The sequence below is a fragment of the Periplaneta americana genome, chromosome 7, assembly GCF_040183065.1.
Source record: "Periplaneta americana isolate PAMFEO1 chromosome 7, P.americana_PAMFEO1_priV1, whole genome shotgun sequence".
Taxonomy (NCBI): Eukaryota; Metazoa; Arthropoda; class Insecta; order Blattodea; family Blattidae; genus Periplaneta; species Periplaneta americana.
Window position 1 is genome coordinate 145544783 of NC_091123.1, and position 14632 is coordinate 145559414.

General features: G+C 36.6%; 1 protein-coding gene across 7 annotated transcripts in view; it reads right to left on the reverse strand.

The window, feature by feature from the left end:
- Positions 1 to 200: 200 nt before the first annotated feature.
- Positions 201 to 14632, reverse strand: part of Rhp (GTP-Rho-binding protein rhophilin) — a 287147-nt gene continuing 272715 nt past the window's right edge. For all 7 annotated transcript variants that reach the window (XM_069831455.1, XM_069831462.1, XM_069831459.1 and 4 more), the window contains 5 exons: positions 10756 to 11029; positions 9079 to 9273; positions 7405 to 7634; positions 4537 to 4689; positions 201 to 1134 (listed from right to left, as the gene is read on the reverse strand). In XM_069831455.1, coding sequence (XP_069687556.1) covers positions 937 to 1134; positions 4537 to 4689; positions 7405 to 7634; positions 9079 to 9273; positions 10756 to 11029 — 1050 coding nt within the window. In that variant the 3' untranslated portion in view covers positions 201 to 936. The remainder of the gene's footprint in view (positions 1135 to 4536; positions 4690 to 7404; positions 7635 to 9078; positions 9274 to 10755; positions 11030 to 14632) is intronic.

Below are 14632 nucleotides of genomic sequence, written 5' to 3' on the forward strand. Positions count from 1 at the left end.
CATGTTATGACTAAGAATGTGTTGTCGCACCGTAGCCTGTCTTTTTCGTTAGTCATGCATTTCGAAGCTATGACGTCTTACCCTGCTGTAAACTCCTAAACTCAAAGTCAAGAAGGCTATAAAGGATATGATGTGACTTAAACAGATGAAACATAAATGAGAATAATGACTAAGTGCAATGCTTCAATACTGAAACAAAGTTATATTCAGAATAATATATTTCTCATAATGATAATACAATCATTTTGTACTGACTGACTCGCATGTCTTAGACGTACATAATTACATTAGTTGCTGAGGAATCTGTACAAGTTTTAATGAAATATTTATATACTTTTATACATAACGTAATATATATGTCTATGTACACATAATACACTACCAGGATAGAACTGGCCCCTTTGGGTTGGTGCGGTAACATGGGGCATCCTGCACAAACACCAAGTCCTGTCTCAATGTATTGCAGCTGTCAGTCTGCGTGGTGGGGACATCGGAAGTGCGTCCAAGATAAATAAGTTCGTGAACTGTTCACGCACGTGTCCATCAACTTTAACACCACTTGATATTTAGCACTTTTATAAACAATGCCGCTTAATTTTTCCATCTTGTCATAATATTTTCTATTACAGTGTACACTTGCTATAATGTGACATTCAGGAATAACTTAATACTTTCACATTATAAAGAATAAAAAAAGAAATCTGGACCAATCTGTTGTGTCCAAGTAAGAAAGGAATGGATCAAATGAAATAATAAACATATCGGAACATGCATTAAATTAGTTTAACACATTGTTTTTCCAATTGTATCAAACATAAGGGCTGACTGGAAAACAGTTCCATGAAGATCTCTTGCAGCATCCTAAATTATAAATTTCTATTGTCAACACGAATGCACAACATGGCCACTTCGTAATGGCTGCATCACATCTCTCCTTCATCTGAGGATCACGTTGGCATCGTAAGTAGGCTCCTTGGAGTCACGCTGGCCAGATGCACGTCGGAACGGGTTCCACGTCAGCTTCTTGTGCTGGTGACCAGTCACGCTGCCTGCAGGACTGGGCTGCCCACTCGACACGCCTGAGCTCGAACTGCTGCTTGTCGACACAGAGCCCTTTGGTCCACCCTTCGGCTGCTGTTCACACACAAACAAACATCTGCTGTACAACTAATTTTGCAATGACCTCTCCTTTCCAAGTTACCAGTATATCTGTGGCGTTCATCCAAGTCAATAAAAAATGTTGATTCCTACTCCAACCCTGATATAAAATCTAAAGAACATACAGGCTAGTTGTAACTACAACAGGAAACCAGATATTGGCAACAATCATACTCCACCTACTACTTATCGAGGGTATCATGCCAGAAGGGCGTATCAACAAAACTGAAATTTTACACAGCCATAAAAAGATGGAATGATTTTTCCTTTCCTTGGCTATGCAACAAAGTATAGCAGAATTCCTCTTAACCAGCACCAAAGGGACCAGGCTAGTTCCGGATACGAGATTTTGTCGGATAATTGAATAAGTACTGGTATATACAAAAAAAAGTTCGTATTTCATGATGCCAAATGCTGAAAGTGCAGACACGTGAAGCTTATTTCTCTATTACTTGCTCGTAACTGAATAAACATAAAAACTGTGTGGATTTTTTTTATTAAAACACAACACAAATAATACCAATATACTAATTTTAGGTTCGAATATTCACTGAAAATGAAAGTTCGTGCGAACTTCCTAATGTGGCAACACTGACGGCCCAGGCTGTGGCAGATTTAAACTTTTTTTCTGGCCTAGCCAAAAATGTCGTTGTTTTGTATTGCTGGTTATGAGGGATTTTACTGTACTTTGATTCTTTCTCGTGTCCACTGTAATTCTCAAACGATAGTTTCAAACATAAAAAGGTTCCATTACAAATATCTCACTATCAGAAAATTTGTTGATATGCCCTTCTGGCATGATGCCCTCAATATGTTGCATAACTATTGCTAGTAAAGTCTCTGAAGTTATGTTAAATAAGAATATTTTTCCTATATTGGAGAGGAAGAGCATTAATTGCTTTATTGCAAAGAACTAAGCATTAGTTAACGACAGCAATATTACTCACTTATTTGATAACAACTGCTGAAAATGTTCTCTATGCACATCTGAACATAACTGGCACCTTCGAATTTACACAAAGTAGATCTTAGAAACATATGAAAGAATTGCTGTCCTAAATATCTTACAGTTCTACAACAGTGTAGGGATTGTACTTGCACACATTCTTCTTTTTATTATCCTGCAGGTAAAAATCTCAAGGCAAAAGACAGTGAGAGGGATTTCTAATGTCATGTAATGCAATTCATAGTTTTGTAGGGACTAAGAAATTTTCCTACGAACTTTCCTTTACTTTAGTGTGGCTCATCACACAGAAATGATCACTGTTCGCAACTCTTGGCATGATCACACTCAACAACTGACAAACTTGTGACACAAATTATTTATCTGAACTTGAAATGCATGTGATTTAACAATATTGTCATTTTTCTTAAAAGTATGGTACAGATGGTTAATTAGCGAAATGTATGTGGCATGTTTTATAGATGGAGCATCAGTCACTGCCAGTATGGGACCGACTTGCAGGCTTTGGTAGCTTAGAAATGACATTACAATATTTGAATACTGTCAGCAATCTCAATGGCTTGGCATACTAAATGAAACCACACTGTTTGGAAACAGTAGTGGGTATTCATATCAAAATTTAACAATAAACAGTGCATATATGGGTTAAGATCAAGTAGCATAATATATGTGGCTCCAAGGCAAAATGTGGTATGTCATCTCTGGCAGTTTTCCAGGAGCGAGCATTTAAAGTTTGAATGACAATATAAAATCACATTAATCATCTTCCATAACAACGAGAAAAATAATAGAGATATGCAAGTCATCTTTTGCCAAAATAAAGACGCCATCAGGATGCACAACATTTGACAAAATCTCATTTTCCCCCAAAAACTGACATATCATCTTTTGCCTTGCAACCATACACAATGGTTTGAATACACATTCCATCTTCTACTCATACATTATAGAAACTGCAAATAACAAGATTGTCAAATTTACATAAACATAAGGTACAATAAATTAGTTTTTTTAGAATCCATTACCGTGAAATAAGTCAACACTTCATTAAATCTAACTTTTAAAGACGGTAAATATTAGTTAAAGCAGGGCTTCAGGGTCGGAAATAGAATAAATTTTGTATAGAGTTGTAGTCTGTAAAAATGCATCGATTCAGCAGTCCTAATACAAAGTGAGAGTTTTTGCAAAAGTAAACATTATTCAGAGATGAGATATGACTAGAACCCGAATTTATATGCATTTATAAAGCTTGAAATATGCATGCAAATATACTCTACAAAATTTGCACTATAATATGCATATAAATTTCGAAAAATAACACCTCGTAAATGGTTTCACTTTCAAATGGAGTAAAAAGATTGCAGCTTTTTAAACCTCAATGCATGCACAATTTGTGGAAAGTTGTGTAAAATATAGTACATTGTAATAAAACACAGTTAAACAACAAACTTCAGTTTCATAAATATTATTGAAGTATAGAATTTCTATCTTTTACCCACATCAAGCTTCAGAATTGCAGGAAACCATGAATTACATCTTCACGTTTTCCATGAGGGAACTCCTATGCCTATCAGAAAACAAATTTTTGCACACTAAGAATGACCTCTCTACATCACAAGAAATCAAAGGTGCATGGGATTAAGTCTATGTTTCTTCTTGTGCCAATTCCTCTTCTAATTCTAGTGCTCCACCATGTAACAATTTTGTCATCTTACAAACGGAATAGTTCCCAGAATTTTTTGCAAGCACTAATTAAAGTTTTTCAGAATTTTTTTTTATCATTTCTTATTCATTAAGCTTCGTACATCATAATACGTCCAGAATATGAAATTTTTTATACTGATATGGGAGAATATGCATGCAATGTAAATAATTTTTTTTTTAACTAATGGCAGGTACTTGACTTACGTCATTCATGTGAAGCAAGTTATGTAGACCAATTTACCGACACAGTCATTGCCCAGGGTGTACCATAGGAGGCTTGTCTACGCTACACTCACAATAAGATGATGATGGAGATTTGTTGGGATGCCAAAGAGGAACCAGAGCTCCCGTAGAAAACCCCAATGTTACGTGGACCATAGACTTGCCCAACAAAAGTTATAAGTCGGAGATACACCAGGAATCGATCCCGGGTCCAAAGGATTATACATCCAACACTCTAGCCACTTGACCATCGTGGTGGCTGAATAATACACCTTAAAATATGCAATCATATGTACGATATTAACAAAATGTGATTACTATTGTCATGAACTCATGATAATCAAAGAAAACCATGTTTGCATATGTTAAATTAGTTTGCATGCAATATGCATATATATCCGGGTCTAGATATGACATATTATGACAGATGTAAACATCTCACTGGCTACTTTTTCTTTTAATCCCTTCCACTGTCTGTATATTCTTACCTTGAGATAGTTCCTGTCCATGGGTGTGACGAGTTTGAGGCTCAGAGTATCCCCAGCATCCTTGATGAGCTTCACCACATCCTCGTGTGGCGACCACTTGACATCTTGCTCACCAATCGACACAATGAAGTCTCCTTCCTTCATCCCTCCAAACTGAATGACAGAAAGAGGAGCAATCACAACATCTGGCAATAGCATACAGGGACACGACTTAGTTTGTGACTAACTCCACTCTCCTGTTTCAGGTCCTCAACAGCCCAAATAATCCTCCTATTGTATCCACTTGCTTTGGTCTTGTCACATTGCTTCGATATAGAGAGGTATAGCCAGCTAGGAAGATGTCTGGGCGTACATGCTAGGAGCAACACTTATCACAACTCTACCCACAAGCAGTGGCGTATACTGGTTAAAGGGTTTGGGCTACCGCTGACCCTATTATTACACAAAATATATCTAACAATTACTTTAATTTTAATTACTATGATAAAACTAATAATACAAAATTATTACATTATGTTATATTATAAACTTTTTCTTTTGTAATTTCCTTGGGCTACCGCTGGTAGCCCCGGTAGCCCACAAAATACGCCCCTGCCCACAAGTACACACCAGTGCAAACATTTTCAATTGTCTTTATTTATTTTTTATTTTATTTACTGTATTTGGTTGTAGTGAGTTATACTGTTGATTGACAGCAGTGATATCCTGTCATTAGCTATCATTCACTTATCAACATACAATTTTATACATAAACACATAGGTCTACTTTCATTTTTTTTTAACAAATTTCCCTCATTTACTTTTCTTGTACATTCCGAAAATATGTTCCTAAGGATTTTATTATCTGTCCATTTGTACTTATTGGTATTTTGGCTAATACAATAACATTATTAAAATATTGTCATTCCTTGTACAACTGTGTTAACTCTAATCTGCATTAACATATAATAACAACACATGCTTCCATTTCGCCACATAATAAATATGTCATTTTCTATATTAGGTACCCCTAAAACCATTAATTTCCACACTCTTAACATAATCCATGTGAAACCAATTCTAGCATTTCTATTGCATACCGGTACCGTTATGTATGGTTCTTGACTCCATACAGTTTTAACTTTCCTGTAATTTTGTAGTTAAATTTTGTTATTCTTGTAACTAAACATTTGTTGTTTTTCTATATTGTTACATTTTTGTCTAATAATATTTAAAACATTGTTTTCTCTTTCGTGAATTTATCTCCACAGTTGTCCTAGCCCAATTTCATCCAGTTCATATCTTAAAGAACAATCCCAATTTATTTTATTGCCATCCATATCTATAACAAACCTTAACAATCTTGTTATCTTTCATCTTTAAAATTCTAAACCAAAACTATGCTATTCTTATCATAATTTCTCTATTGCTACATCTACCACATTCAAACATTACTGTTCATCTGGGAGTTGAATTAGGGAGCTGTAAAAGCAAATTAAAATTCATGGGAAGGGAAATACTAAAACAATTAACAGATGCAGGAAAGAGTAGTAGCAATGGTTAGTGTGCAACAAAGTTCCTTGAAACAGATAAAAGATAAGAAAGAAAAGCAATTGGAACGTTTGTTTGAAACATCGAATAGAAAAAAAAGTGCGCCCAAAGATGATAACGAATTTAACAAAAGTGCAGTTCTCGTTTCGTAAATAATTGTTATTTAGTGAATAAATGTCTGTCTACAGAATTCGTGCAAGAATGGGGAAAGAGTGAAACTTCCAATACCACTGTAAAAAGAATGCTTCATAGATTATAGACTACCCAACAAAATTCGGATGGAATAAAAGATCAAACTTGGAAAATTTATTGACTAACTCTGAGGTAATCCCACAAGGGCCACGCGAATCTGTTGTTCAAGGTTGATAATAGGTCATGACTGTTTGGCAAGCAACAAGTACTGGATAGAAATTTCGCATACAAATAGTAACAGCAACAACAAGAGCAACGACTACAACACAACAACAACGACGACAACAACAACAACAACAGTAGACTGTCATCAGAAAAAAAAACTTTAGCTGTATCAAGCATAACAAGACAATATACTATAAAAGAAAAAAAAATAGTTTAGTACCGAGAGGATGAATGAGACTTACATACATGCAATTCATGTTTCCAATGAAGGTCGGTCTCATAACTGAACAGCAGACATTTCAATGTCCACGTCAATGCGCAAAATGTTTATTGTTCTGCAGGAAAATGGACTCCTCTGACAATAATTATTGTCTAATAATATAATATGGGTAAGAGAAGCGTCTTCTCAACCTGCCTCCTTCGGTTATGAGTAATGAAATATCTGAAGTGACCTGTACATGCTACAAAGTCCAATCGAGGAGGGGAAGCCAGACACTCATGTCTTCTCTCGGGACTTCTTCCAAGTTACTTGTTCATTTCTATTAGGGGAAAAAATTGCCAGTAATAGTTAATAGGTAAAGCCACAATAATTCGAGGAGCAGCTAGTGAACCCATCTGTTCAGTTAGGAAGTATTTTGAGAAGGAGAAGTCACCTCTTTCAAGACAGGCCATATTAAATATTCACCAGAAATGTGCTCTGAATCTACGCAAGAAGAATATAGTTCTTCAGTTGTTCTTGAAGTACTGGGATATTAAAGACGATCAAGAAACAAGCTTAGGAGGAATCAATTCTTTCAAATATTTACGAATATTACGAGCAGCATCTATTCTCGTAATGGCGACTGTAGTGATGGTGATGGAGGTTTATTAATGACTGAGAAATTGTGTAATTAATTATTACCGATGGAATGAAATTACGCTCAAGAAATATCTTCCACACAGTCATTCACCACAAATACTATTTGCTGCAATGGCACTTACATCAGCAAGGCTGCCCTGGTCCACCCCAGCCACTATGACAGGTCCATCTCCACGCACCGAGAAACCGAAACCTTCGCCCCCTCCAAGGCGCTGCAGCTGCACAGACCTGGGGGCTGTCCAATGGTGCTTGGCTGAGAAGATGGCGACAGGCCCAAGTGGGCGGAACAAGTCTTCGACACGAAATTGGGAGAAGTCCGGAGGTGTCAGTGACAGCTGAAACTTGGTGGATGCTGAAACATCACATTAACATGATACAAATTGGATTATTTCATTTTTAACATGATCTAACTTACCAATAGAGACTTTCACCTTCGTTTTCAGGAACCTTATATCAGCCTACATTCACACTTTCAGCCAAATCCATCATGTCCTACTGAAAACCCTCCCTTGTAAGTATTTGAAATTCTGTTATTCTTTTTTTTTTTTTGTTTCACAATGAACCCCGGAATGAGTGCCCATGCTTTTTGTGGGAAAAGACATATCAGTATCTAATATGAAAAAAGCTCTATTTTTGTAACTGCTAGAGTTAGGTTAATTTTGCAAAGCAATTCATGCAGCTGTCTTTAGATCCTAAAAAACATTTGTCTGAAGCTTTTTTAATTGTAAACATTATTATATTTTACAGAAAAATAAACCAATTTTTTTTTTTTTTTTTTTTTTTTGCTAGATTAGGTTAATTTTGTAAAGCAATTTATAGATATATCATTAAGTTCTAAAGTTTTGGCCTGAACAAGTTTCCAATTCGATTATAATTATGTCAACAGTATTTCTCCAGAACAACATTTTTTCTGGGTCATATGGTCTCTACACAGAAATAAAACTCGCATGAGTTAGTTTTGGTAAATTACCATTTTGCTTAGTTTTTTTAATTACAGATCCATTAATATTTTAGTAAACATTATACGAGTATTTCATGCATATCATTCCCAGATGATATTATTACGATGTACATATCATATTTCCATGCAGAAATTCTGCGTCATCATATGATGAAGGATGAATGGAAAAGAGAAAAATTTTCCCCGGCAGAGGGATTTGAATCCGGGTTTTCAACTCTAGTGCTGATGATCTATCCACTAAGCCACACCGGATTCCCATTCTCTGTTCCACCCATCCTTCATCATATGATGATGCAAAATTTCTGCATGGAAATATCATATGTAGTTCGGTACATCATAATAATATGATATGCGAAAATAATCACTTAGTGATTTAAGACGGCGCTCATTCCGTCGGATCCCGGCCACTTAGCCACTCGTAATGAGTGCACCTCTGCACATTAATGTGTTGGACACTGTGCCACTGTCACACATCTCTGACGCAGTGCATGAGGGTTGGCCACTAGAGGGAACCTAAGAGGTGGAACTTAAACTGAGGGGATTCAATCCAGCATCGAAATGGGAATCCGGTGTGGCTTAGTGAATAGAGTGTCAGCACGTAGAGCTGAAAACCCAGGTTCAAATCCCGGTGCTGCAGAGAATTTTTCTCTGTTCCACCTACCCTTCATTCCCAAATGAACTGTGATGTCAAGTAATACATATGAAAAGCATCTATTCAATAGTTATGAGAAATCACTGTACAGACACGCAGAATACCCAGAACTACTTTTAAGAACTATGGATGCTTAAATGTATATTTCCGTAAAAATCTCAGAATCAAATCACAATATAGCACCTAGAACATGAGGGGGGTCAAGCAGCTCCCTGAAGTCGTCCTCCTCCTCGGCAGCTGTGTAGGCCTCCAGTGCCCGACTGTGGGACTTCTTGAGCATACCCGTCAGTGCTGCCTTGCCCTTGAGCTCACGGCACATGCGGTGCAGCCTCTGACTCTCCTCATGCCGCAGCAGTGCCTCACGCAGATGGGCTCGCCCTGCAATACAATTTTAACACTTACATTTAGGCTCATCAAGTTGCTGTGATTAAAATGAAAACAACTTGTAGTTTTCATAAAATCAAAACAAAGAGAATAGAAGCTAAACTGAAGTTTAATCAACTGGCTTGGTTGTTAAGTAGGCACTCTCGACTATCGCTGTACAACAAAATTATTATCTATAAAACAGTAATTAGACCAGTATTATGGACATATGGAATACAATTGAGGGGTTCTGCCGGCAATTCCAGCATAAACATTTTAAAAAGATTCGAAGGTAAATTTCTTCACTGTATAGCCAATGCTCCACTGTTCATGTCCAATATTAACGTACACTGTGACCACTATCAAGGAAGAAATTACCTTCTACAGTTGTCGATCTCAGCAGCAACTCAAGTTACATCCAAATCTGGCCAACAACCTTCTGGCCAACAATATATTGCCTCAAGTGTCATCACATTCTTAATTTTGTGCACAATAACTAAAGAGTTGTCTGAGAACTCTTAGATTTTCTAGTTCAATTTTGCAACACATTTACTGAATATTCCTTTGGAAACAGATTGTAAAACAGCAGTGATTAATAATAAAACTAACTAACTAACTAACTAACTTACTGGCTTTTAAGGAACCCGGAGGTTCATTGCCACCCTCACATAAGCCCGCCATTGGTCCCTATCCTGAGCAAGATTAATCCAGTCTCTATCATCATATCCCACCTCCCTCAAATCCATTTTAATATTATCTTCCCATAGTGATTAATAAAAAAAAAAAAAAACTTGAAGTTTCCAGCCAAATGACGGTTCCATCAGCAGGACAGAATATCAACCTAAAGGGATGACTAATTCAAACATTTTCTGGTAAACAAAAGTCAATTGCGGAATAAATGATTTACAGAAGAACCTGGAATTAAGAGACCTTTAGATTTATTAGTAACCCTTTCTGTAAGAAGCTCTGTGAAATATTTCTGCAATGGAAGGTAAAGGATATTTGGTACATTCACTCTAGTATGCTAATGACATCTGACAACTGCAGTTCCTGTTAAATATAGACCTTATATCAATAACTTACGGCAAAAAAAAAAAAAAATTACTTTACAATGGATTCCTTCCCATTGTGATATAAAGGGAAATGAAACAGCACATTTTTTGACTAAAAAAAGCACTGAAGTTTTGCTACCATTAATAACGGACTTTCATTTTATTCTGTAAAACAATTAATCAAAAGTAAATTCAGATCTGCCCAAAAACAGCAAAATTCATGGAGCAAAAGATAAAACCTAGGAAATTTTACTGAATAACCCCAAGGTAATCCCCTCAGGGCCACATAAATCTGCTGTTGCAATGCACATTGTGATAAAAATAACGTAGATAAGTGTAGCTAATGCATTGTTTATTTTTAGCCTGGGTGTGTTTCTGAACTTTACAAGGTTCTACTACTTGCTTGATGATTCCTGTCATAAGTAATAGTGCATGCCTCACTCACCCAATAGCTTCCGCTCTGAGTTGTCCTGGGGCACGCGGATCTCTAGCTGTGTCTTTGGATCCGAGTCGCCATGTAGATACTGCAGTGCATCCTTGGTGCGGTCACTGAGCTGCTCGAGTTCACGGCTCAGCACGCCGACTGCCACATGGAAGTGTGCCAGAGCAGAGTAGTGCTCCTGCTTCACCAGCACTAGTGACACCCACGAGTACGGCACGTAATCCTTGACGGGTGCCGCTGAGATCAGCGTGTGGACTTTGCTGTACACGTCCGCAACCTGCACATATTTGTGTACAGAACCAACCTTGGTTTTCATATATGACAAGCAATGAAAGAAATCAGGAAAAGTTACCTCCTCTCTCCATCATGTTAAACTTATATCTTATCTAACAAACTCTTAATAGTAGAACAATGAAATTTGTTTCAATCTAGAAAAGCAATCAAAATACATTTGCTATTGTGGAAATGTATGCTGCACTAGCTTAACTTAACGACTTTCTGACACAATTATTGTGCAAAATTATAAAACTGTACGATAATTTTACATCTGTGATACAATTATTATTATTATTCACAAAAAGTTTTTGTACAGACCAGGAACAAAATTTCGGCCACCTGAATTTTCCAAGTTCTAATTATAACATACTGTGCATGTTCAGTAAGTACTGAGCATGCACAGTATGTTATTGTATTGTATTTATTTACATTCCATGGTATTCGCACATTACTTCAGAGCTAGAATATGAAACATGTCAAAAAAATCTTAATAGTACTACAAAGTCTTAATTATAGTCAGTCTAGTTGAAATATATACAGAAGAGTTTTACAATATACTAGTACAGGGCAGGGGCGTATTTTGCGGACTACCGGGGCTACCGGTGGTAGCCCAAGGAAATTACAAAAGTAAAAGGTTTATAATATAACATAATGTAATAATTTTGTATTACCGTATTAGTTTTACCACAGTAATTAAAATTAAAGTAATTGTTAGATTTATATGCGCTCTCTGCTCTCGAAAAGAAACAAGTTGTCAAGGCGGCATCACTGGAGAAACCGCTGCCGCGAAGGATAGCCTGTGACCGTTCCGCTCACGTCGCACAACTGCCCGTCCCCCGCTCCCTCCTGTTTCCATCGTGCACTGTAGGTGGGTGAGTTGCCGCTCTCGTGATCGGTTTCTTGGAAGGCGCGAAGCAACAATATGCTTAGTACGCTAGCTCATTAATGTGATTGTGTTCTTGCAGTGCAGTATTTTAAATTTGTGATTTGTTCGAGTGTCTAAGAGTTATATTAATTGTGAATTATTAAGTTTTTAATTTCCCAATTAAGTGATATTGTGAAAAATATGGCAGAACAAGTTTCTGGAGAGGTTTGTGTTGAAAATGACTGTGTAATAGGTTTATTAAAAGTGCCTTTTAACCGTCGTACATACAACGAGAAAGTTGAAATTGTGAAAATGGAAAGACCTACTCCTGAGTTAAATTTGTCCATGGACGTAAAAGAAAAACAGCGTGAGTACACACGCCATTTCACTTCAACATCATATGGTAAGTGGAATTGGTTGTGTGGTAGTTCTAAACTGTCTAAACTATTTTGCTGGCCATGTTTGTTATTTAGCCGCGAAACTAATGTGTGGTCAAAAGAGGGGTTTTCTAATATGAACTCCCTTTGAACGGCAGTCCTAAAACTCGACAAATCAAAAGCTCATATTTATAGTAGCATGAACTTTGCAAACTTTGGGAAGACAAGAATTGATTTACAGCTAGATAAGCAATAAGTTCTACACATCAACCAACACAATGCTCTTGTGAAAAAAATCGGGAGATATTACTGCGTCTTATTAACGCAGTCTGCTTTCTAGGAAAACAAGAATTGGCTTTTCGGGGTCATAATGAGAGTGTGGAATCAGACAATAGAGGAAATTATATTGAATATTTAAGTTCCTTAAGTGAATTTGACCATTTACTGGCCAATCATCTTGAGAGTTCAACAGTATTCCGTGGTACTTCTCCCGCAATTCAGAAGTGGGGTTATGATAAAGAACATAAAATCTGAAATAGAAGAAGCACCTTTTGTGGCCATTGTTGTTGATGAAACAAGTGACTGCTCTAATCAGAGTCAATTGTCCACTGTTTTAAGATACGTCGACAGTACTGCCAATGTTCAAGAACGGTTTATAGGATTCACAAATGTCAGTTCGGGCAAAACTGCTGCTGCTTTGTTTCAGCATGTGGAAGGTGTTATAGCAGAATACAATGTCGGCAATAAGTTAATTGCACAGACATACGATCGTGCTTCAGTTATGGCGGGAAATATTAATGGCTTAAAAACAAAAGTTCAAGAAAAGTATCCTCAAGCACTATTTGTCCATTGTTACAGCCATGTTCTCAATTTAGTTTTGCAACAAACTACTGTATCCATTCCAGAATGCCGCATTTTTTTCAAAACACTGTCGGGTTTAGCTGCATTTTTCTCATCATCTCCTAAAAGATCAGAAAAACTCAAGGAATTTATGAAAAAGAAACTCCCAAAAGTAGCACCAACTAGATGGAATTTTACATCTCGGCTTGTAAATACAGTAAAGGAATACAGAGAACAACTGACTGCTTTCTTTGAAAATATCATTTGTAATGACTCTGAAGAAAACTGGGATGATGATGTAATTGTGCAGGCTCAAGGATATTTGTATTTTTTCACACAGTTTCAGAATATATTTCTTCTTGAAGTCTATGCTAGAGTGTTCGCACATACAGATGTGCTCTACAATATTCTTCAGACAAAAAGTCTAGACATAGCATACTGCTTGCAAGAGGTATCAAAGTTAAAACATACTATATCCGAGTTCAGACGTAGTGGGTTTCCGTCCATATGGAGTAATATGGAAAATGAAAATTCTTCAGACAATACAATGGAACCACCATTAAAGCGAAGAAAAGGAGATGATGAATTGAAATACAGGCAGCTGTACTACAGCACACTAGATCGTATGCACATGGAAATTACTGACAGATTTTCTGATTATGGAAAGCTTCAGTTCACACATCTTCTAGATTCTCAAAAATTTTCTGCTTATAGAGAAAACTTCCCGAATGAGGCACTAAACAAATTATTTCAGTCCTATAACAGTCACTTTGATCAAGTACGTTTGAAAAATGAATTAAGTGTAATATATTCAGCAGAAGTCTGTGATTTTTCGAACAAACCTATCCATGAAATATTATCTGCCATATATGAAAACCAGCTGAACCAAGTTATTCCTGAAGTCCTTAAATTGGCAACATTAATTGTGACAATACCAGCTACGTCAGCATCGGTAGAAAGAACATTTTCTGCGTTGAAGAGAATAAAATCCTACTGTAGATCAACTCATACACAAGAACGTTTATCCGGCTTGGCACTGATGTCAATTGAAAAGTCATTTCTACAGAAACTTCGCAAGCGGCCCAACTGTAATTTCAATGACGAAATCATCAACGTATTTTCGTCCCAATCAAGGCGTCTGGAATCCACATATAAATAGGTAAGGAATTTTATTACAGGGTTTTAAAAATATATTTTGTGTAATAATAGGGTCAGTGGTAGCCCAAACCCTTAAACCAGTATATGCCACTGGTACAGGGGTTAATATCGATACTTAATATAAGACAGAAATATTCATGCACTCTTTAATTTGGCCCTAAATAATCTTATGTTTTGAGTTTGGTTTTTATATCCATAGGGAGACTATTAAAAATTTTTACTGCCATATAATACACTCATTTTTGATAGCACAATAGACTTGTTAATGGAGTATGAAAGTCATTTTTTGACGAGTATTTATGCTATGAACTGTTACATTATTTACAAAGTTTTCACGGTTACATACGAGGAAGTTCATTAATGA